The following is a 19,786-nucleotide window of genomic DNA, read 5'->3' as shown; positions in this document are numbered from 1 at the left end:
AATGGAACAATGGGGGGCTGGTGCTCGGATGGGGCCATCAGAAGAGGAGCTGAAAATAGAGGCCCTGCTAAGGGAGGAAAATGTGTTCCTATCCATTTTAAAAAAAGGGGAGGGGACAACAAAGTTACCTTGAAACAAGGTAAAGACCTTAATAGCTATGAGAAGGGAGTCATAGAATAAGTTCTTCTAAAAAAGAAGTTGCAGAAAAGTGATGCTTGGAGAAGGCGAGGGACCTTTATAAAGATGGTTTCGATGGCATGCATTAAATGCGACATGATAAACATTGTAGTAGTTGTCAAAATGATCGGTAGGTGAAGGCGACGTGAGTAGCAAGAAACTAATCTCGGAGGGCCACATTCTTGAACGTTGATAAGAGATGTTCTCTTCGAATATAAAGAGTTGAAGACTAGCAGGAGGACCTCTAATGTTACATAACATCCGCCCAAAGTAAGCTATGAGCTGTCACCATAAAGCATGGACCACATGGCAAGAATCTGACAAGTGAAAAAAGCGGTCCCGCCATAGAAAAGGGAGACTCGGACACTTTAACATCCAGATTATCGTCAAGACTCGCCTCCACTGATAGGCCGAGTCTTGGCACAGAGTTACCGTTATTAGGCACATTCTCATTTCGCCTGTGATCACGGGATCACTAACCTATTAGCTAGGAATGTCCATTATCGAGCAGTTGGCCACATTATCCCCAAATTTTCAAAAAACACTATATTTATCTCCATCTTCTTAAAGTATAAAAGAAGAACAATTTCAGAGGCAAAGATATATTATCTCTAATATCATTCAAACTCTAAGTAATCTATTAGTTATATCTATTCATCAAGATACTGACTTGAGCATCGGAGTTGCTACCATTGACACCAACTACCACTTCACGATTCCTCTCTTACAAGTTCCAGCCAATCACAACATAGTGTCATTCCAACCATATCATCAAATCTAATATCAGTAATATTACATTGAATATTATAAGTTCCTCTCTTGACACAGAGTTACCGTTATTAGGCACATTTTCATTTTACCTGTGATCACGGGATCACTAACCTATTAGCTAGGAATGTCCATTATCGAGCAGTTGGCCACATTATTCCCAGATTTTCAAGAAACACTATGTCTATCTCCATCTTCTTAAAGTATAAAAGAAGAACAATTTCAGAGGCAAAGATATACTATCTCTAATATCATTCAAACTCTAAGTAATCTATTAGTTCTATCTATTCATCAAGATACTAACTTGAGCATCGAAATTGCTGCCATTGACACCCACTACCACTTCACAACACTACCACTTCACAATTCCTCTCTTACAAGTTCTAGTCAATCACAACACAATATCGTTCCGCCTATATCATCAAATCTAATATCAATAATATTACATTGAATATTAAAAGTTACAACATACAATATAAACTTACAATATTTTAATATTACTAAAGATATTTCATTTTCTATGTTTAAATTAAACTTTTAAACAATATTTCATTAAGTAAATCTATTACTTAAAAATGATTACATCTTATTTCAAAGGTTCTCTTTCGAAACTCAACACCTACCCTTTGTTATGATTCAAATACTGTTTTTTTCTATCGCCTGCCCACCTCCTTGATTTGTGCGCCGTGCAGAAATAATACTGATGCAACTCTCCAATTGTTTATTAGGTAATTTATATTATATGTATTAAAAACTCATAATTTCGTTATAAACAATTTAATATTTAAAATTTTATTTTATTGATAAAATAATCATAACTCTATCAGTCAAACATAAATTTAATTGTTATAAATATTTAAACTGTGTAAATAAAATTATTATAAAAATAAAATTTAAATATTAAATTATAATAATTTAATAAATGACTGTTTATAAAAATGAAATTTTAAAAAATTATTTCCCATTGAAAAAGCAGGGTTAAATTGTCAGTTTTAGAAAAATCAGGTATCACATTGTAAACTCGTCCTCTTTATATGAGGGAGTTCTTGTTTGTCCAGAGTAACCGCTACCTGTCCGTTCCCCGCACGACCTCTCCATGTCCATCCCTTACAGACACGTGTCAGTAGACTCAACGAAAAATGTACTATAAATATTGGTAGTGTTGACTCCGTTCACGATTTGAATCTCGTTGATATTTTAATCTTATAACACGTTTATAGGTGGCACTTGGTACCGCAAGCAACCTCTCGCTCTCGGAGAATCTAACCCGATAAAATCTGCTTTCCCCTTCTCTGCGTTTTAGCGAGATTGGGTTTCGGTTTCATGGCGGTCTCAAAGCTCCTCTTTTTCTCGTTCTTTTTTGCCCTAGTTTTCTCCACCGTTTGGCCTGATGAATCTATCGAAGCCGACGCTCAAGTCCTTGGATCGGACGCCGCTGATTCCTCCGCTTTGAAGATCGAACTTGACCAGCTCAAGTTTAAAATCCATGACCTTGGTTCGTGTGCTTATCATACCTTTGCTTTGTTTAAATCGAAACCATTTCCAAAAGGAAGTTCGCATGTTCCATTTTCAGTCTATCCTGAATTTGTTAACTTTCCTTCTCCCTGTTTTTGAGTGCTATTGTTGCTGAAATCTATTTTTGATCTGTATTCAAGGTTTCTCAGTACCTGAGAATTATGATTATATCGCCATATTTGAAACCGTAGAATATTGCTTTGCGTGTTCACGACTTGAGATATGCTAGTGATGGATTGCTATTTACTTTTTTTCACGTACAGCTCCTCTTCCCATTTTGAATTTTACATTATCATTTATCGCATTTAGCCGGATAATGTGGCAATATAAGATTGGCAGGGCATGTATTACTACTCTAAAGAAAATTAACTGTAACAACTATGTGAGAAATTGTGTTTAAAATGTTTACTATAACCTGGTTCCCACGTAGATTTTCTTCCCCATTCTGGAATGTTTTTATTTAACAATTTTTTGACCTTTTGAGTTCTTTGATTGTCGATCTGCCCTGATTATTGGAATGTGAAGAATCCCGTGTCAACGAGAAAACTCAAGAATTGAAGAGCAAAGATGATTTAATATCGCAGAAGGAGAAAATCATTCAAGAAAATTCTGATAGTATTGTGTCTTTGCAGAACGAAATATCTTCCCTCCTGGTAAGCATTGTGCAAAATCACGTGCTAAGAGAGAAACTTTCTTCTGGTGTTTATCATATGAACTTCTATTCTTTTGCTAAATAGAAAAAGGGAAAACTAGACACTGCAGAACAGGTGGGAAAGGCACATGCACGGGCAGGCGAACTGGAGAAGCAGGTTGAGATAATTCTATGCGCAAAAAATGCTAGTTTTGAAAGAAGTGCTGGATATTGGTAAATGCTACTTCTCAATGCAGGTTGATAAACTTAAAAAGGAATTGGAAACACAACAGAGGCAGAAAGATGCTCTGGAAGCAAAAGCTAGTGAAGCTGAAAAGAAAATAGGTGAATTAAACTTGAAACTAGAGAAAGTAAGCTATTTGTTCTTTGGAATTTTAGAAAATTCCTAATTTTTTTGATTGTCTTTCTTTTTCTTCTTTTTTTTTTTTTCTGTTGAATTTGGTAAACTTTCCTTCTTCAGTTGCTAAAATTTTGCAGGAATTTCTTTATACTTTCAATATTGAAGATGGATAGACATTCAAGAATCAGGAAAACCTATTTGTTACAAAATTGGTGTGACATAAGAAATGTATTCAATTTAAACACTTCCTTACACAAGAAAATTAGGGGCCAAATAAGTTGATAGATTTTCTCTTTAAATTCCTACTACACTTAACAACGGCATGCCACCTATAAAATATGGTATACACTGGGCATGGTGCAGATGAATGAGGCTAATAAATTATAACACAAACTTAACTCAACTAAGCTTAGATCTTAAATTATATACAGTAGGAGTTGGCCATGAGGATGTTATGTATTATAGGGGAAAGAAGAGAAATGTAAAGGAGAAAAATATCTAATTAGATTTAAGGGTAAATTGGGTATAGATTCATAAAATAGTTAGACAGCTGAAAGGTTGTTATCCAACTGGGTTTATGTTAGAAAAACAGTATATATTTGTGCAGCTTTTTCTAGAGAGGCTATCGAAACACATTAATACAGTATGCTATTCTCTTTGCCTCTCTAATTTCTCTCTCATCTATTTCTTTTCCTTCTCTACTCAGAATTCTTCTTCTTTCTCTCCCTTAATTCCTTTTTCAGTACTGTTTAGCAAATTGCTACAATACAATTGGTATTAGAGTTGTGTTTCAAAGTGGATAGTGTGTCAATTGGGTCGCAAAATGACTAGATCTGTAGTGATGGGTGCTGATTCTGTTAAATTGGATAGGTTGGAGGAACAAATTAGAATTATGCAAGAAAAGTCTAGGAAAAATATGGAATTGCTGAGAGAGGAAATCAAGCAAAATGCTGTAGTGACTAAAAATTTTATTATGGAGGAATTTCAATCTCTTCGTTCTGGAATTATAAATGTTAAGGGAAAAGGGGTAGTCAATAAAGAAAGTGTGATTAATGGGACTACTGTGAGTGTTGGGGGAAGGGGAATTTTACCCATACCCAAAGAAATTGTGAACCAACAGCAAGGATTTAGTTCTAGAAGTGGAAATTTTGCTGGAGGAGTGTTTGGGTCTTTAATTGATTCTGAAGGTAAAAATATATCTCATTGAATTAATAATTTTTGATGGTAAGGAGCCTAGAGTGTGGGTGAGAAAATGTATTAAGTATTTTGAAGTATATAAGGTTCCAAATGAGGAGAAGGTAGGAATTGCTAGCTTATTTTTTATTAACCGAGCTGATTTTGGTATCACAATTGGATTAAGGGTAGAGGTCCTCATTCTTGGAAGGATTTTGAGAGGAAGTTGTGTGTGAGGTTTGGGAATCAAGTGTTTAAAAAATATTGTAGAGGAATTTATGAAGATGAGACAAGAGGGAAGTGTAGAAGAGTATCAAAATAAGTTTGAAGATATAAGACTTTAGAATGAAGAGGGTGATGCCTCATTTAGGGGAAGACTATTTTCCTTGTGGATTTATCGGAGGAATGAAGGATGAAATTAGACCAATGGTTAGAATGCTAAAACCTATAGGCCTTGCCCATGTCATTAAGATTGCTAAATTTCAAGAACAACTCTTGGGTTATGCTAAGAAAATCAATTATTTTTCTAAAATCACTCATCCTTGTTCCAAGCCAAACACCTCCATTCAAAACCCATATTCATACAAATTCAACCAACCAAATCAGGTCTTTCCTTATCCACCAAATCCACCTGATTTGGAAGCAACAATTAATTCCAAAATAACCCTTGCAGCCATCAAAACCCAGCCAAACAGTAGCCAAATATCAGTAAATCAAACACTAAACAAGACAACTCTGAACCCAAATCCAGGAGGAGTGAGGCAATCAAAACCTAGCTATAGATGTGGAGAAATGTATTTTCTGGGGCACTAATGTAAATAGAAGACCCTAATGTCCTTGAAGGTGAGGAAGGGGATATAGTAAAAGGGGATGAAGAGCGACATGATGTGTTAGGAGATGAAGAGAAAAATCTAGTAGAGGTTTTGTCTTTAAAACCATAGAAGGCAATGAAGGATAAGCAACCATAAAGGTGCTAGGGCAGTACAGGAATAGCCAGCTTTTAATATTGGTAGATAGTGGCAGCACCTATAGCTTTATGGATGCAAAAGTGGCCGCTGAATTGAAATTGCTAAGGTACCTAAAATGACTGTGAAAGTAGCATATGGAAGGAAAATGACCAGTATGCATGTGTGCCTAGTCTTTACATGGTGGGTCCAGCATCACAAGTTCACCTTTGATTTCAGGATTTTGGAGATGAGAAGTTTTGACATTATTTTGGGAGTGAACTGGATGCAAGTGTTTAATAATGTTTTATTTGACTTCCACAACACCAAGGTGACTATCATGCAGCAAGGTATGCAAGTGGTTTTATAGGGTATAAGGGCTATTGCTTCTAATTCTAAGTTGCTATCTTGCAACATCTCCAAGGATCTCATGCATAAAAGGGGAAGGGACTTTCAATCTCCAGCTGCTTTCACGTTCTTGCCTATTGCTGAGACATCAATGCCTTTTGTTTTTGAGTTTTTTCAAAAGAGAACATATATTGCAGTCACTTGAAGAAAATTTGCAGGTTGCTCAGCAAGCAGACAAGAAGCGGATTGAGAGTGCATTTGAAGTTAGGTGTTCCTTTCTAGCCATACAAACAGACTTTCTTGGCTATGAGAAAGTCCTTCAAACTCCTAGCCAAGTTCTATGGGTCATCTAAATTGTTTCAAAGATTGGTTAGGTTGCTTATATGCTACAGTTGCCCCCTAATTCTATTTCATGTCTCCTTGTTGAAGAAGAAGATTGGGATGATATTACTCCTAGCAAGACCTGCATACCATGTCCTTGATTTTAAACCTTCTTGGGGACAAGAAGGTTACTCATGAAGAGGGTATTGTTACGTATTATAGGAGAAAGAAGAGAAATGTAAAGGAGGAAAATTTGGGTTGAGGTAAATTGGGTATAGATTCATAAAGTAGTTAGACAACTGGAAGGTTGTTATCCAGCTAGGTTTCTGTTAGAACAGTATATATGTGTGCAGCTTATTGTAGAGAGGCTATCTAAACATATTAATACAGAATGCTATTCTCTTGGCCTCTTTAATTTCTTCTTTTCACCTATTTTTTCTCCTTCTCTACTCATAATTCTTCTTCTTTCTCTTGCCTAATTTTTCAGTATTGTTTGGCAAACTGCTACGTTACAAAGGATCCTTTAGTCAAAATTAGCTTTTTCATTGATTTTTTTTAGTAATAATTATCTTTTATTTTTTATTAAATTTTGAGCGAAAATTGGCTTGGTGTTGAGATAAAAGATGGGCTTATTTATTCATTTCAATTTAAGTTCCATAGTTAAATTGAATTTTCAAAAATTTTATGCCATGTTAAGCAATTTATAATTTGATAACATTTTGAAATAATTATTATTTCCTAAATTAACATTTTTTGGCTTTGCAATAAAAAATTCATATCTTTTCCCTTTGTTTTGAGAGAAAGCTGGTTTCTTACATTCTTATTTCTGCATGCACACTTGTACCTTTCAACCTGGCACATGCCCATATTTGTGTGGCATTCGCTGCTGAATTTAATTTTAGTTATGCAATTGAGCTATTGCATCTCTGTTTTTGCCCATTCCCTTTTATTTGGGTCATACTATATCACTTTGAGGCTTTAGATGTATTTATGATTTGAGATTTGCTTTATATTTCATATTTTGGGATGAGATGAAAGAAACGAACGTCATTCTCATCTTACAGCTACAGGAGGTTAGTGATGAACAGAAGAACAAACTCCGCAAGACAGAGCGTGCTCTTAAAGTTGCTGAGGTATTTATCCTATTTATGAAGTTTGCAGTAAATTTAGTTCCTAATCTGATCATAGTTCTTATATGCTATTTATCCCTAAATAATTTTGTAGGAAGAAATGGTGAAGGCCAAGCTCGAAGCTTCCTCAAAAACTCAAGAGTTAAATGAGGTAATAACTATAAAATTTAACTAAGCCTGAATTATCATCTTGTGCTTTCTATCCTTTTTGTGCTCATTTTCTTCTTTAGATGTGTATTTTAAAAATCTTACATCAAATTGCTTGCACTGAATCTCTTCATTGAATTGTAAATTGACCTATTTTTTGTCATGGAAAAATCCAGATAAAATTTATTGATATTGGTGTTTGTTGTCCAATGCTCAGGTTCATGGTGCGTGGCTTCCACCTTGGCTTGCTGTACATGTAGTCCATTGTCAGGTAAACTGGTGCAATGTGTTATTTTGGACCAAACAAGCTTCTTGTATGGCATGATGATATTGTATTTTGGCAGTCTTTGGTCCAGACACATTGGAATGAGCATGGAAAGCCTGCCATGGACTTGTTTTTTGCAAAGGTAATAATCTTGTAGTTGCAGGAACATGCTCGTTTTTCCTATTTATGTTATTTTCTGTAGATTTTTAACTTAAACATAGTCCCAAGTTGGAATACTGGTCTCAAGTGTACAGTAAGTTTTTATAATAAAATGTTCATCACTAAAGGGACGATTTGAAATTTGTTAGGCCGTGGAGAAAAAAGCTCATGCCAAAAAGTGGGCCAAACCCTACTTGGAAACAATTAAAACTGTAAGATCATTTCTTTATTCTCTATGTTTCTGCTTTGACTTCCATTATTTAAAGACAGTAATCATGCAATCACTTTTTTTTTTTTTTTCCTTTTATTAGATAATGCATATTCTTGCTATGAGCTTATTGAAATTTGTTTTACAAAAAGAGACTGCTAGTTTAGCTTTTTGCTAATAATTGTCCTTCAGTAGAACAATGGTTGATTTTTTTATACTTAATTGTTCTTGATTTGTCGCTTGAAGAAATGGATCCCATCTGTGAAGGAGCAATTGTTGCTGATGAAAACTCATGTTGAACCACATGTGCAAACACTGACTGCAAAAACTATTGAAGCTTATGAAGCCTCAAAGACTACGTTGCATCCACATATCATTAAAGTGCAAGAATTTGTAGATCCATATTTTCAGGTGTATATCTAATGTCATTGGACATTATATATGCTATTGTAGGATACATCGAAATGCTTAATATATCTAATATTAATGTTTCTGCCATCTTAAGCTGCATCTGAATGCTTAATTTCTTCCAGGAAGCTAAGAAGTTCAGCAAGCCATATATTGATCATGTTGCCATGAAGACAAAACCCCATGTTGATAAGGTTAGGGTGGTTTTGAAGCCCTACACAAAGCAGGCAGTTCATGCTTATGGGAAATTTTTGGAGTCTGCAACTACGTACCACCATCAGGTATCAATGCCGTTGTTTATGTATCAATGTTGCTATGTAATGCTCTGTTGTATGTTGGTAAGATGAAATATTTGCTTTCTAGTTTTCTTGTGACTATTTCTGGGTAATAATATGAAGTGTTTATCTCATTACTACTTGCTATTGAAAAAAATTATTTCAGCAGATTAAACTGTTCTCCTTTTTCTTTTAAAGGTGCAAGGCACTGTACAAGAAACACTTAATAAGCATGAGCTGACAAAACCTCTTGCCACCCAGGAGTTGATCTGGTTTACGGTATAGATGTGTATTGTCCAAGTTTGTTTATTAAACAGTTTGAAAAAGAACTTACATATCGGAAGCTACCTAAATTGAACTGCTAACCAACTTAATGGTCTGCCAATGTTCTAGGCCTCTGCTTTATTGGCCTTACCCATCATCATTTTGTCCAGAATTAGTTCGGCTGTTTTCTGGTCAGTTTCTTAATTAATTATTGTCAAATATGTGTTTCATTTACATAATTACATTGATCTATTTTTAGCTTATTTCATTTGTGATTTGACTTAAATGGTTAGATTTGTTTCTCTCACATTGCAGCAAAAAGGCAAACAGACCTACAAATGCTAACACCAGCCGCTCCCGCCGCAAGTCTAAACGGGGGTATCCAGACAAGTAGAGTGCCATGCGGTTATGTGCTGGTTCTTTTCTTTCGAGAGCGGTAAGCTTCGTTATAATTGCTTTTACAGTATATAGGGTGCATTTCGTGCAATCACTATTTATGGATTTCATGCCCTACACTTTTAAAGCAACATTAATAATCTACTATGTTAGCACTGTGGTTACTTAACGGTATTTTTGGGATGGCCATGGGTCTAGTTTGTTGATTTGGACTTGCCTGTTTTTGAACTTTTAAAATGAGAGTGGGGTGCTCATTTCCGTCCCTTGTGGTAGTTTGGATTGTCACTGGAGGCTAGCATTCAATTAGTTTAAATAAAATGTGAATTGAACCAAACTAAGAGAGAAAATCGAATCAATTCGGTTAGGTTCGAATATCATTTTATAACATTCCTCAAACTTTGCTTTTTCCTTGGCCTGCTAAAAGACATCATTTAAGATTAAGGCGCCATTCATTTATGGAAACTATTTTCCAGGAAAATATATGTTTACATTTTCTGATATTTGGGCACTCAAAAAAATTAGTGAATGGAAAATATTTCCTAGTTGAAGGAAAAATAAGATTTCTGTCTGTCTTTCTTCAGTTTGGATCAAAAAAATAAATTTGACTGAAAAACTGGACCAATTTAACAGAATCAGAACAGTTTGGGCTCTTTTGCTTTTAATTGAAAACTGCTAAGCTTTGCCACTTTTTACTTCATTTTTTTTATTCTTTCCCTTATTTTTCTTCTGTCCTTTGCATTAAAAGAACATATTAACAACCTGCCAAGATATAATGCTTATGGCTGATTTTTTTTTCTCCTTTTTGCTTGCTATTTGCTAGATCTTGATTCAGTCTCTGTTGCTGATGGGAATTTGCCCTTTGCATTGCCACTTGGTTCGACGAAGTTCAGTTCTAGTCAAGAATTTCGATGTTTTTGGAGCTCCTGCATATTTTCTTTTCTTTTAGTCACTGTGAAAAATGTTTTAGAACCTTTTCACGCCGTAGATTGAAAAATCCTGATAATCGTTAGATGTTATGGGGTGTAATTCTGTTAATGTTGGTAGAGACTAGTTGTAATCTTTAATTTATTTTGTTCGGGGAGTTTGTTCTTAAATTACTGTTGAAAAAACTAGAATGTACCTCTTAGTTTCATTTAACAATTGCTTTTAACGAGAGTGGACTGGAGCAGAGGCATTTCGAGCCATTATCAATGGTTTAGTGGTATGAGTAGGTGAAATATATGGAAGCAAAGGCATAATTGGTATTCTTTTCGCATTGGTTTTGGAGCGGGCGATTTTTTTATCTTTTTAATTTTTGTGTTCTACGTGTTTCTGTAGCCTCGTGATGCTAGCCTTGCATCATCAAGAGATGCTAGTCTTGTATTGGAGTGAAACTGAGAGGTACACATTCTCATCCCCTAATAACTTCGGAAAAAAAAAAAAAAAAACTATGTAAATCGATATAGAAAGATTTTGTAATTTGTCAGGTAAAATGAGATCGAATTTTTGAACATGAAAAAAGAAGTGTGGTTTTATGTACATGCCTTAAATGTGGTCGTGGTATATATTTTTTATTCCTTTTTCTAATTTACAATTTTGAATCTTAAATTATACTTCATTTTAGGATGTAGGATTTTAAGTTATTGGAGCTTCAAATTTCTGTAAGTGCATCCAAAATAGGATTTTGTGAATTAAAAGTCATATTTATGATTTAAAGAAAAATATTTAATTTCATGAACAAGCATACTATATTTATAATGAAAAAGGTTTTTTCTTTTTTTGTTTGAAACGAAAAGAAAATTTGTGTTTCATCTTTCCTAATTTATTAATATTAGTTGTATTGAATCAATTTTTCAAAATTTTTGGGGTTAGGACTTTTCTTCTCCACTCCCAGGTCCCAAAGATGGCTGAAGAAATTTGAAGGTGGATTAACTAAAAAGGAGAATGCAGGGATCTCAATTCCTAACACATAATATCACACTACCTGCTGGGTATTTTACCCATTTGTCAGCCCCAAGTAATTTGATACATAACAAAAAAAAAAAAAAAAACAAAACTGAAAGTGCTTTGAACTAAACATAATTCATCCATACATTCTACCTTAGCAAACTTGGGTATTAATTGAATCATCCCTCACTCCTTCAATTATTTATTAATTGAGACAAAAAGATGAGAATAGTCTAAATTAAACCTTGTTACTAAATGTGACGGTAAATTTGAGCATTTGTTCAAACATAAAACAATAACATAAAGACACTTTATAATATATTGTTGATAAAATAATTTATACTAATATTTATTAATTAAAACTTGATTCTTTCAATTTCTATTCGAAAGGCAACAAAATCAGTAACGAAATCAAAATTTTCAGCATAACCAATCAAATTGAGCAGATAACAGAAATACATTTTACCATTATAATCGAATTTGACTTGAGGGTGCAGTTAGTTTATATATACCCTATTATTTTAACTCTTTGGAAACTTGTACAAAGTAAACGCGACTCCAATAAACTGCACCTTTTTCAGCAGATAAGAAGATCGCGCACATGTTATAGATGAAAAGTTCGATGAGAATGCCAAATGAATTCTCAAAACAAGCAATGTCACTCGCTAACTGAAAGATTTATTTTTTCTTCCTTTCCAATCTCTTAAATCCCTTTGTTTGTTTTTCAGCAAAGGCTGTCCCTTGACCATTGTGCTTCTTTGGGGTCCCAAATTTAAGTGGTACAATTTGCTCAATATATGAGTTTCCAGGAAAGTGTCTCTTATCTTTCTGAAGCTTTTGCAGCTCCGGCAACCAGTATGCAACATATTCACCTTCAGGATCATAGGTTTGTGCCTAAAAATCATAAAACCCTCATATTAGGCCCAAATGATTAACATATCATTCCACTTCCATAGCCTGCTCAATAACCTTCATGGCATATCCAGCCGATCATCTACTAATATGTAGTGAATTTTAAACTACATCATCTTCCTTGTTGGATGTGATGGAAACTCTTAACTACAATCTATCTTTTTTAATCATCTATAAATACTTGGCCCACGGAGATAGAATATAGTTCTTTAAAAATATTCTATTTTGTTGTTTGGAATACGAGAAAAATCTGATTTTAGTATTTGAAAACCAAATCCAATTTCAAGTATAATTTCCATAATTACTGTTATATTGTATTTTATTGGGATTCTCAAAATAAGAAATCTAGATACAGCATTCCTATGTTATTCCATTACCATAAACCAACTAAACATGATATTATTATTATAACAGGAAAATATGTGGAATGTCCACCTACTTGCTTTGGAATGCTGAAATAACGATCTTCCCTAGGGTCATTTCCAACTCCTTCACAGTAGAAGAGAAGATGAGTAATTCACAGAAATAAACACCTGCTAATAGGTAACAACTACTAGAGCTTGAAAAATTCAAAATACAGATGCTCCTAGAATGTTATACGGAGTTAGCATAGCCATATGTGGATGAATTACATAAATATTTACGGAAAAAAAAGCCTTACCTGCACCATAGGTCCAATTCCCATAATTGGAACAGGGGTCATAATCCAAGAGGCATGTCTCAAACCATTCAGCCCCCATACGCCAGTCAATGCCCATATCTCGAACCAGAAAGGAACATACAATCTGTTTATAAATAAAATAAAAAAAAAGAGGTTAATCACTTTTATGGTCCAGATTACGATAAGATATTAACTTCTGTTTCACAATAAATGATTATAATTTTTTTCATAGTATTAAATGACTTAAACTTAGTAGGGTATATATGAAAAATAAAAATTAATGTTAGCTTAAAATATTTTAAATGATAAATAATTTGAGATGAATAAAATTATCTAAAATGACCGTTATTATGGTACCGAGGTAGTAATTTATAGAATAAGGCTAATTGAATTACAAACACACATAAATAAATAGGCAGGGATATGAAAACAAATGGAGTTGTCATCTCGTTAGTGTAGCAGGTCAAATAAGGATGGAATGTGAAAGTATAATCATTGGCCTAATACCTGTCGTCCTCGATTTGACATGAACCCCGTGGTGGAAACTTCCTTCATGTTGGCATCTATGAGAGGGTACCTAGAAATTGGCAAATGGCAACTATACATAACGAATTTAAGGTGCATTACAAACTTCTTGTGCAAACAAGCTCAATATATTCTTATTAGGCAATGCATTTGATTTGCACTAACCATATCCATACATGGAAAAAGAAAGGAAAGCAGCAAAAGGAAAAATGCAGCGCTGATACAGATAATCTAGTTAGAAAACCAAGAAAAGGAAGTTTCAAAGGAAACAAAATAATAGCAAGAATTAATTTTTGTCTTTTTGTTTTCATCAACAAGAACAGTGAATTTTTAGTAGATCTGAAGCTTTTCATCGTGGCGGCTGAATTCTCCTGTGAGGCAAACATAAGAAATGGTGACACTTCACAAAAATCCTTGAATCAAACAACGTACCCCGTACAACCATCTCTCCAAGATTCAAACAACCTCTGCTCTTGACTCCATCTTTTCTCCACTTTCCGCGGGCCGCCTACAAACAAACGTTGAAAAGAGAACATGATGAGAACTCCATTTACCATGGATCCATAACAGTTTATATTTAGTTCTAAAGCTAGTCAGTCACAGTTTTAGGGTAGATTAATGACAATTCAATAAGAGAACTTGGCTTGAAGTTTAGATGTTCCATTGTTTTGAGATTGTAAGATAGAGGAGATAATTACCTAAATGGAAAATTGAATTTCCATATTTGATTGAGAGAAACCTGAAGTAATCCCTCCAAATCAATTCAAACAAAACCCTGAAATGGCAAACTGAAATTCAGGTAAGGACATCAGAAAACTCTGACACAGAGAAACGTTGGTTATCACTTTAAGAAAAGGAGCGAGGTAGAGACCAGTATGTTGAATCATTTGCTTGCCTTTCCTTTTCATATCTAATTACCTGTAGCAATTAATAGAAACAGCTTCTATGGATGAATTTGATCATTCACTATTCATTGAAGATTAAAAACTGCCACAGCAAAAGGGACTAGTTGTTGACCTCTTCATATATGAAACGAGGAGAAAGGCTTCCTGAAGCTAGCCATGGAGAGAATTTGGTTGAGTAATCAGGTCCCAACATCCCATTTCTTGTCTCCTTGTATGTTTTCAGCAAATCCTGTTTGTATATTCATTAAAGCAAATTTACTAAGATGACCCAGTCGGTGATAATTGATGTTTTTGTTCAGCATTACAGACTCTGCATGTAAACTTTCCAAAATATGTACTACCTAAACTGATTATACAACTTAATGAGGATTAGGTGCTACTTAATTTAATTATTTACAATCAAAGTTTAGGAAGCAACAACTCCAAGGATCAATAAAGATATATGACAATATGTTGTTTCAAATATTTAATTCTCAAGAAGAGACAGGGTTATTGGTTTGAAATTTTAAAATATTTATGAACATGAAGTTATTATCATCAATCCTGAAATCATCAATTTCCATTCTACAGCATTTAACACTTGAACATAATATACTTTCAACTTTGTCAACAGTCCCTTTGCATTCGAAGAGCGCAATAATTGTAGATATACACAAATACAGAGAGCAAACTACTTGCCTTCTTCCAGAAATACTCAAAAACCCTACTCAATGCAGCAGTTTCACCTCCCAGAAACTTCATTCCTTTGTTCACCTGCAAGAACAAAAGAAAAGGACGAAAAGACTTTATCATTCCTAGTCAGATGGTTCTTGTCACGGCATGGTTGTCAAATCACTTTTATAGCAGCAGCACATGGAACATAAATATTGCCTTTTGTGATTGAATTCCAAGCAGATCAATTGATGGAACACATCCCCAGTCTTCAACACTGGGCGTTGGTAGAAGAGAAGTTGGAATTTTCACGCAGCGTCGGATGGCACATTTTGCTTCAATGGACTGAAATGTTGCTTTCCACGAACAAATTTTCCAATAAACATCGATAGAGAAAAAAAGAAGGTGATGGAATAAAAACCAGTAGATAAGGAATCATGCCTTACGAAACTGAGTATACACATCCGGTATAGAATTGGTAGAGAAAGGGAGATCATCCATGTGGTACATAGTGCTGCCCCAAACAAGTTGTAGCTTAGGACAATTAGTAGAGTGGTGGCTGGTTGGTTTCTCTGGTGAAGGTGGTAACTTTACTTGCAGTAGTGCTTTTTTGACTAATCTCTCAACATCTACCTCCTCACTGCATGTTTCTTTTTGCGCATATACCTGGTTTGATTACATTGAAATAACCCAGTAAATTATTGCTTCAATGCGCAGAAAATTAGGATAACTATATTCCTTGATTATATACGGAGAATTATATAATAATAACAGCAAGGAAAACGCTTAACTGTGTGAGCTGCAAAACCTTGAACAAGAGAAGGGATAATTTCCTCAGGTTTGCCATGTCGAATAAGCAGGTTGAGTCCCCTCTTCATCAAATTTTTCTTCAAGTCAGCCAAACACTCGATGATAAATTGGGCTCTCAAAGCTGGTCAAAGTAGAAGAAGAGAAGGCACTTTACACTTTACACTGACCAGATGAACTTCTCATCCCCAATTAAAATCCAACGAAAATTGGTGCTTCGCACGTTTTTCGACAATAATACAACCAAAAGCAGAAGAGCAAGAATAGAATTGGATGGATAATACCTCCAGTTTTAGGGAAGCCAAAATAATAAGTACTTCCAAAAAGTCGAGGATCCACACAATACACAGGCAAAACCGCCTCGGACGAAGCCCAAGCCTTGAACAAAGCCTCATTGTCCAATATTCTCAGATCGTTCCTGAACCAAACAATGGCAGTCCCTTTACCTTTCCTCTTGACCGCGTTCGAAGAGTATCTATCAAAGGTCTGATCCGCAATGCGGCACATTTGATCGGAGTCCAGAGCTGGAACTTGGTAGGTGTGGATAGACGAAGAGCTTGCATTGGGATTCATGATTTGAAAGTGAATAGAGAGCTTTGCTTGGGTGGTTGGAATTGGATGTGTAAGAGCTGAAATGGGTTTTGATGGCTGTATTAGTTTCTTCAGGGGAAGAGAAGACATTGCAGAGTGGAGGATGACCATGTGCTAGCATATAGTTTGGATTTTGGAGAGAAAGCAGAAATGGAAGACACAGCGAGTGGGACAGTCGGCATACAGCCACGTGGCGTTCACTTGTTGCTTACGACGTGGCTACATAGCAGCCAATGGAGTTGGATCTGCTTCATTTCCAACGTAAGTCCAAATCAATAGCTGACTCAGACTCGGTTCAGTTTTGTTAAATTTGGGCAATTGGGCCAAAGCCGACTTTGGGTGGGCTTATAACAACAAAATTGCTACGTTCAACACGGCATCGTATTCTTCACTCGCGTTTTTTCAAACCTTCCCACGGCAACATACTTCGAGAGAGATCGGTTCCAGAACCTGCTACCATTACCACTGGGAGAAAAAAAACAGGTCTCCAGGCGATTGACTCCCATTTTTCAGTGGTCGACGGTGAGATGTCGGCGTATGAGAACGTGGTCGGTGGGAGGCTGAGGCTGAAGGGGAAGCCACTGGATGTGAAAACAGGTGGCATTTCTAAGAAGAAAAAGAAGCAGCATCATTATCATGATCAACGCCAACCAGGTTCCTTCATGTCATCCTTTCTTATCGGTTAATTAATTTACACGTATTACTTTCCACATTTTGCATATTAAGCGCTGATGTATATGGATTATGGATGCGGTGCTTATTCCCATTATGATCGCATAATAACTACTGAGCCCGAGGCAGCGAAATTTTTGGGAGTGGTATCACAATCTTCTAGTCCTAGCGGGGAATAAAGATTGGACGGAACGATTTTGTCTAGAGAAATTGCAAATCGGGTTGTAACATGTTCAAAGATCAGAAGTTGGAAAGGCAGAGCTTGCTATAGAAGATTGGGCAACTGGACAAAAGGCCAATTGTTACCTGTTTTTCATTTTAATTCGAACTTTTCAAATTTGAATTTATCGTCGGTGCCTTCTTTTGCTAATTTTTTAATATTGGGGTAATAAATATGAAATTAGAATTTTTGGATTAAAATGCAAAAAAACTACCTTTATTGTTCAATTGACCTTGAAGATTTATACAGCTTAACATTTTATTTGATGTTTTATTGTATAGTAAATATGATTTGAATCAAAACAAGGATGAGGGAGTGTACTAAATAAGTTGTGACCGTATAAAAATAAAAAGATGGGCAGCTTTGATAAAATGTGATATATTGCGAGTATTAGATAGCTTCTGGTGGTCCATTTCACTCTTGTAGCTATTCTTCTGTGTCCAAAACCAGACCGGGAGTAGAGTTCGTTGTACAAGCTGATTATTTATGCTAGCTCCAAGAATACTAGGGGAACGTGCTTTTCAGCCAAATTAGGATAGCATTACTTTCTGGGTGATTGCTAGTGAATGAACATGAAGTGGATACATCTAACTAGTAACTTGTTTGTTTCAATAGGGTTATTAGATTGGGTTCTTTTCCAGTGGTCTTCATGACTGATCTAAGGCCTGAACTCGTGGAGCTTATGATTTTTACATGTTAGGCTATGATAAGTATGGATTCAGTAATGAGGTCTCAGTGGGTGACTTATTGAGGATAAATTTGCGGTTTATCTTCTAAGAAAAAAAAAATCCTGTAATTACTTCTCTAACATTTGGTGAAATGATTAATCTGCTTTTTTTTTTTTTTTTAATCATATTCATTGGACTAACATAATTTCTTCATCTTGGAGGCTGACAGGTGGAAATAACTCATCATCAACAGAGCATGGTGAGGAAACAAATGAGACAGACAAAGATGATGAAAATGGTGAGGCTGCCAAGTATGATGACTATCTTACACCAGCTGAGAGGCGGTATCTTCAGCAGTGGGAGAACATTGATCTCCAAAGGATTAGTAAGGTGGCTAGTAAATCACACCGTGATCGGATTCAGGAATTCAACCAATATCTGGCTAACCTAAGTGAGCATTATGACATTCCTAAAGTGGGGCCTGGTTAGTTTATTTCTTTGACTGGCAAGTCAAATTGAATTTTGATTGCAATTGTATTATGGAATTGCAAACTTATTTCCTCTTCGGTTGAAATGGTGTGATTTCTATTCTGAAAATTAGGTCCTAGTAGATGACTGTTTAAGAACTCGCATCTTTTAATAATCTCAAATGGTTGGACTTAAAAGTTTGTATTGAAGTACCTTCCTTGATATTTATTTGGCAAGTCATATTGTAAATAAAGATGAAACTTTTTCTGGAGTATATTGGAAGAGGCCGTTGTTTGGTGATTGATTGCATCTACTAAGCATCTTTTATGTTAACTTTAAATTCCTGTTAACAGCCTATCAGCTTTAGTATCACTACTTCAGTGCTCGTGTTGGATGGGATGGAGCACCCTCTTTGTCATCACTCATCACCTTTTTCAATTTACATAGCATAGTCGACAAGCCTAAAGAGTACCTATATTTTTGTTGTGCTCAAAATGGTAGACAAGCACAAACGAAAACTCCAGGGAGAGAGAGAGTTGAAAAGAGGCAGAGCTCTAAGATCTCTCAATTTCATATAGCTAGAGAAGGTGGCCACAGAGAGATACTCGGCTAACTCTTAACGCCCTCAAGGTATCTCCTCTTTTTTACAGCAACTGGGCAATATCTCTTACCGTCACCAACAATCCAGAACACACAGCAAGAAACATCTACAAAGAAACAAAACAGAGGGCAAAAGCAAAGTAGAGCATCTAAAGTGCCCTCGTCTAAGTTTTGCAGCAAAAGCTAAAAATATCATATTTACAATCATTTCTAAGAGTGGGTTTTTTATTAGAAAGAGGGAAGATGTGGATCCGACAGAATGAAAAGGTAAAACTCTAAAGAAAGAAAGAAAAAAGGCTTAAAGAGGAAAAATCTCTCCCGAGTCTAGAATAGAGAATATTACTGAGTTTGAGGAGACTATTGATCAGGCCCCTTTAATTTCTAGCAGACTACCATGAAGGTTGCTGAGATTGTGTTCATTATTCAATCATCAAGCCTGAAAGTGGGAATGAGTTGCTCAAGTAAAAATGGCGGGCTGTTGAATTTGCTACATCTGTAGAAATTTTATCAACGTGATAAGAAAATTTTGTGAGGGAAATTTTTCTGTATTATGTGCCAATGACAAGTGAAATATATATATATATATATATATATATAGTTCAAAAAATACAAGCACAAAAAAAAGAAGTACATTATTTAGAATCAGGAGAGAAGACTCAATTATGGACGCAAGTACATAATTAACACCGG

The 19,786-nt window shown here is 35.3% G+C and overlaps 3 protein-coding genes across 9 annotated transcripts; 2 read left to right on the top strand and 1 right to left on the bottom strand.

Moving 5' to 3' along the window:
- The first annotated feature begins 2,107 nt into the window (after positions 1–2,107).
- Positions 2,108–10,674, top strand: LOC110603713. 6 transcript variants are annotated; one of them, XM_021741573.2, is made up of 15 exons: positions 2,108–2,440; positions 2,986–3,113; positions 3,198–3,269; positions 3,349–3,436; positions 7,277–7,371; positions 7,463–7,519; positions 7,733–7,786; positions 7,860–7,922; positions 8,089–8,151; positions 8,394–8,558; positions 8,681–8,836; positions 9,029–9,109; positions 9,224–9,285; positions 9,410–9,530; positions 10,311–10,674. In XM_021741573.2, the coding sequence occupies exons 1-14, from the start codon at positions 2,269–2,271 to the stop codon at positions 9,486–9,488; spliced, it is 1,335 nt and encodes a 444-aa protein (XP_021597265.1). In that variant the 5' UTR covers positions 2,108–2,268; the 3' UTR covers positions 9,489–9,530; positions 10,311–10,674. The 6 variants fall into 6 exon arrangements, with proteins under 6 accessions (XP_021597265.1, XP_021597263.1, XP_021597262.1 ...); XM_021741571.2 differs by having other exon boundaries at positions 3,349–3,462; positions 7,270–7,371; positions 7,872–7,922; XM_021741570.2 differs by having other exon boundaries at positions 3,349–3,462; positions 7,270–7,371.
- A 1,180-nt stretch (positions 10,675–11,854) lies between these two features.
- LOC110603712 (cryptochrome DASH, chloroplastic/mitochondrial) lies at positions 11,855–16,610 on the bottom strand. Of its 2 annotated transcripts, XM_021741569.2 has the most exons (13): positions 16,162–16,607; positions 15,862–16,001; positions 15,512–15,736; positions 15,290–15,415; positions 15,098–15,172; positions 14,532–14,648; positions 14,386–14,432; positions 14,213–14,289; positions 13,947–14,022; positions 13,497–13,566; positions 12,990–13,113; positions 12,768–12,817; positions 11,855–12,310 (listed from the first exon to the last, which is right to left on the bottom strand). In XM_021741569.2, exons 1-13 carry the CDS (start codon positions 16,577–16,579, stop codon positions 12,095–12,097), a joined length of 1,761 nt encoding a protein of 586 aa, XP_021597261.1. In that variant the 5' UTR covers positions 16,580–16,607; the 3' UTR covers positions 11,855–12,094. The 2 variants fall into 2 exon arrangements, with proteins under 2 accessions (XP_021597261.1, XP_043807886.1); XM_043951951.1 differs by lacking the exon at positions 12,768–12,817 and having other exon boundaries at positions 16,162–16,610.
- Positions 16,611–16,864: 254 nt separating this feature from the next.
- LOC110603715 (protein FAM32A-like) lies at positions 16,865–18,770 on the top strand. Its single transcript, XM_021741575.2, has 2 exons — positions 16,865–17,122; positions 18,258–18,770. The coding sequence occupies exons 1-2, from the start codon at positions 16,996–16,998 to the stop codon at positions 18,515–18,517; spliced, it is 387 nt and encodes a 128-aa protein (XP_021597267.1). The 5' UTR covers positions 16,865–16,995; the 3' UTR covers positions 18,518–18,770.
- The last annotated feature ends 1,016 nt before the right edge of the window (positions 18,771–19,786 follow it).

The sequence above is a fragment of the Manihot esculenta genome, chromosome 16 (genome assembly GCF_001659605.2).
Source record: "Manihot esculenta cultivar AM560-2 chromosome 16, M.esculenta_v8, whole genome shotgun sequence".
In the NCBI taxonomy this organism is placed as follows: domain Eukaryota; kingdom Viridiplantae; phylum Streptophyta; class Magnoliopsida; order Malpighiales; family Euphorbiaceae; genus Manihot; species Manihot esculenta.
The sequence above is the reverse complement of the archived record's forward strand: the minus strand, read 5'-3'. Positions and strand labels throughout refer to the sequence as shown.

Coding starts and splice junctions, on each gene's coding strand:
- LOC110603712 (XM_021741569.2), bottom strand. CDS start 16,579: ATGGTCATCCTCCACTCTGCAATGTCTTCTCTTCCCCTGAAGAAACTA. Junction 14,649..15,097: donor TTGAGTATTTCTGGAAGAAG/GCAAGTAGTTTG, acceptor ATATACAAACAG/GATTTGCTGAAAACATACAA. Junction 14,023..14,212: donor AAATTCAATTTTCCATTTAG/GTAATTATCTCC, acceptor GTTTGTTTGTAG/GCGGCCCGCGGAAAGTGGAG.
- LOC110603713 (XM_021741570.2), top strand. CDS start 2,269: ATGGCGGTCTCAAAGCTCCTCTTTTTCTCGTTCTTTTTTGCCCTAGTT. Junction 3,270..3,348: donor CAGGCGAACTGGAGAAGCAG/GTTGAGATAATT, acceptor TTCTCAATGCAG/GTTGATAAACTTAAAAAGGA. Junction 9,286..9,409: donor ATTAGTTCGGCTGTTTTCTG/GTCAGTTTCTTA, acceptor CTCACATTGCAG/CAAAAAGGCAAACAGACCTA.
- LOC110603715 (XM_021741575.2), top strand. CDS start 16,996: ATGTCGGCGTATGAGAACGTGGTCGGTGGGAGGCTGAGGCTGAAGGGG. Junction 17,123..18,257: donor TCATGATCAACGCCAACCAG/GTTCCTTCATGT, acceptor GGAGGCTGACAG/GTGGAAATAACTCATCATCA.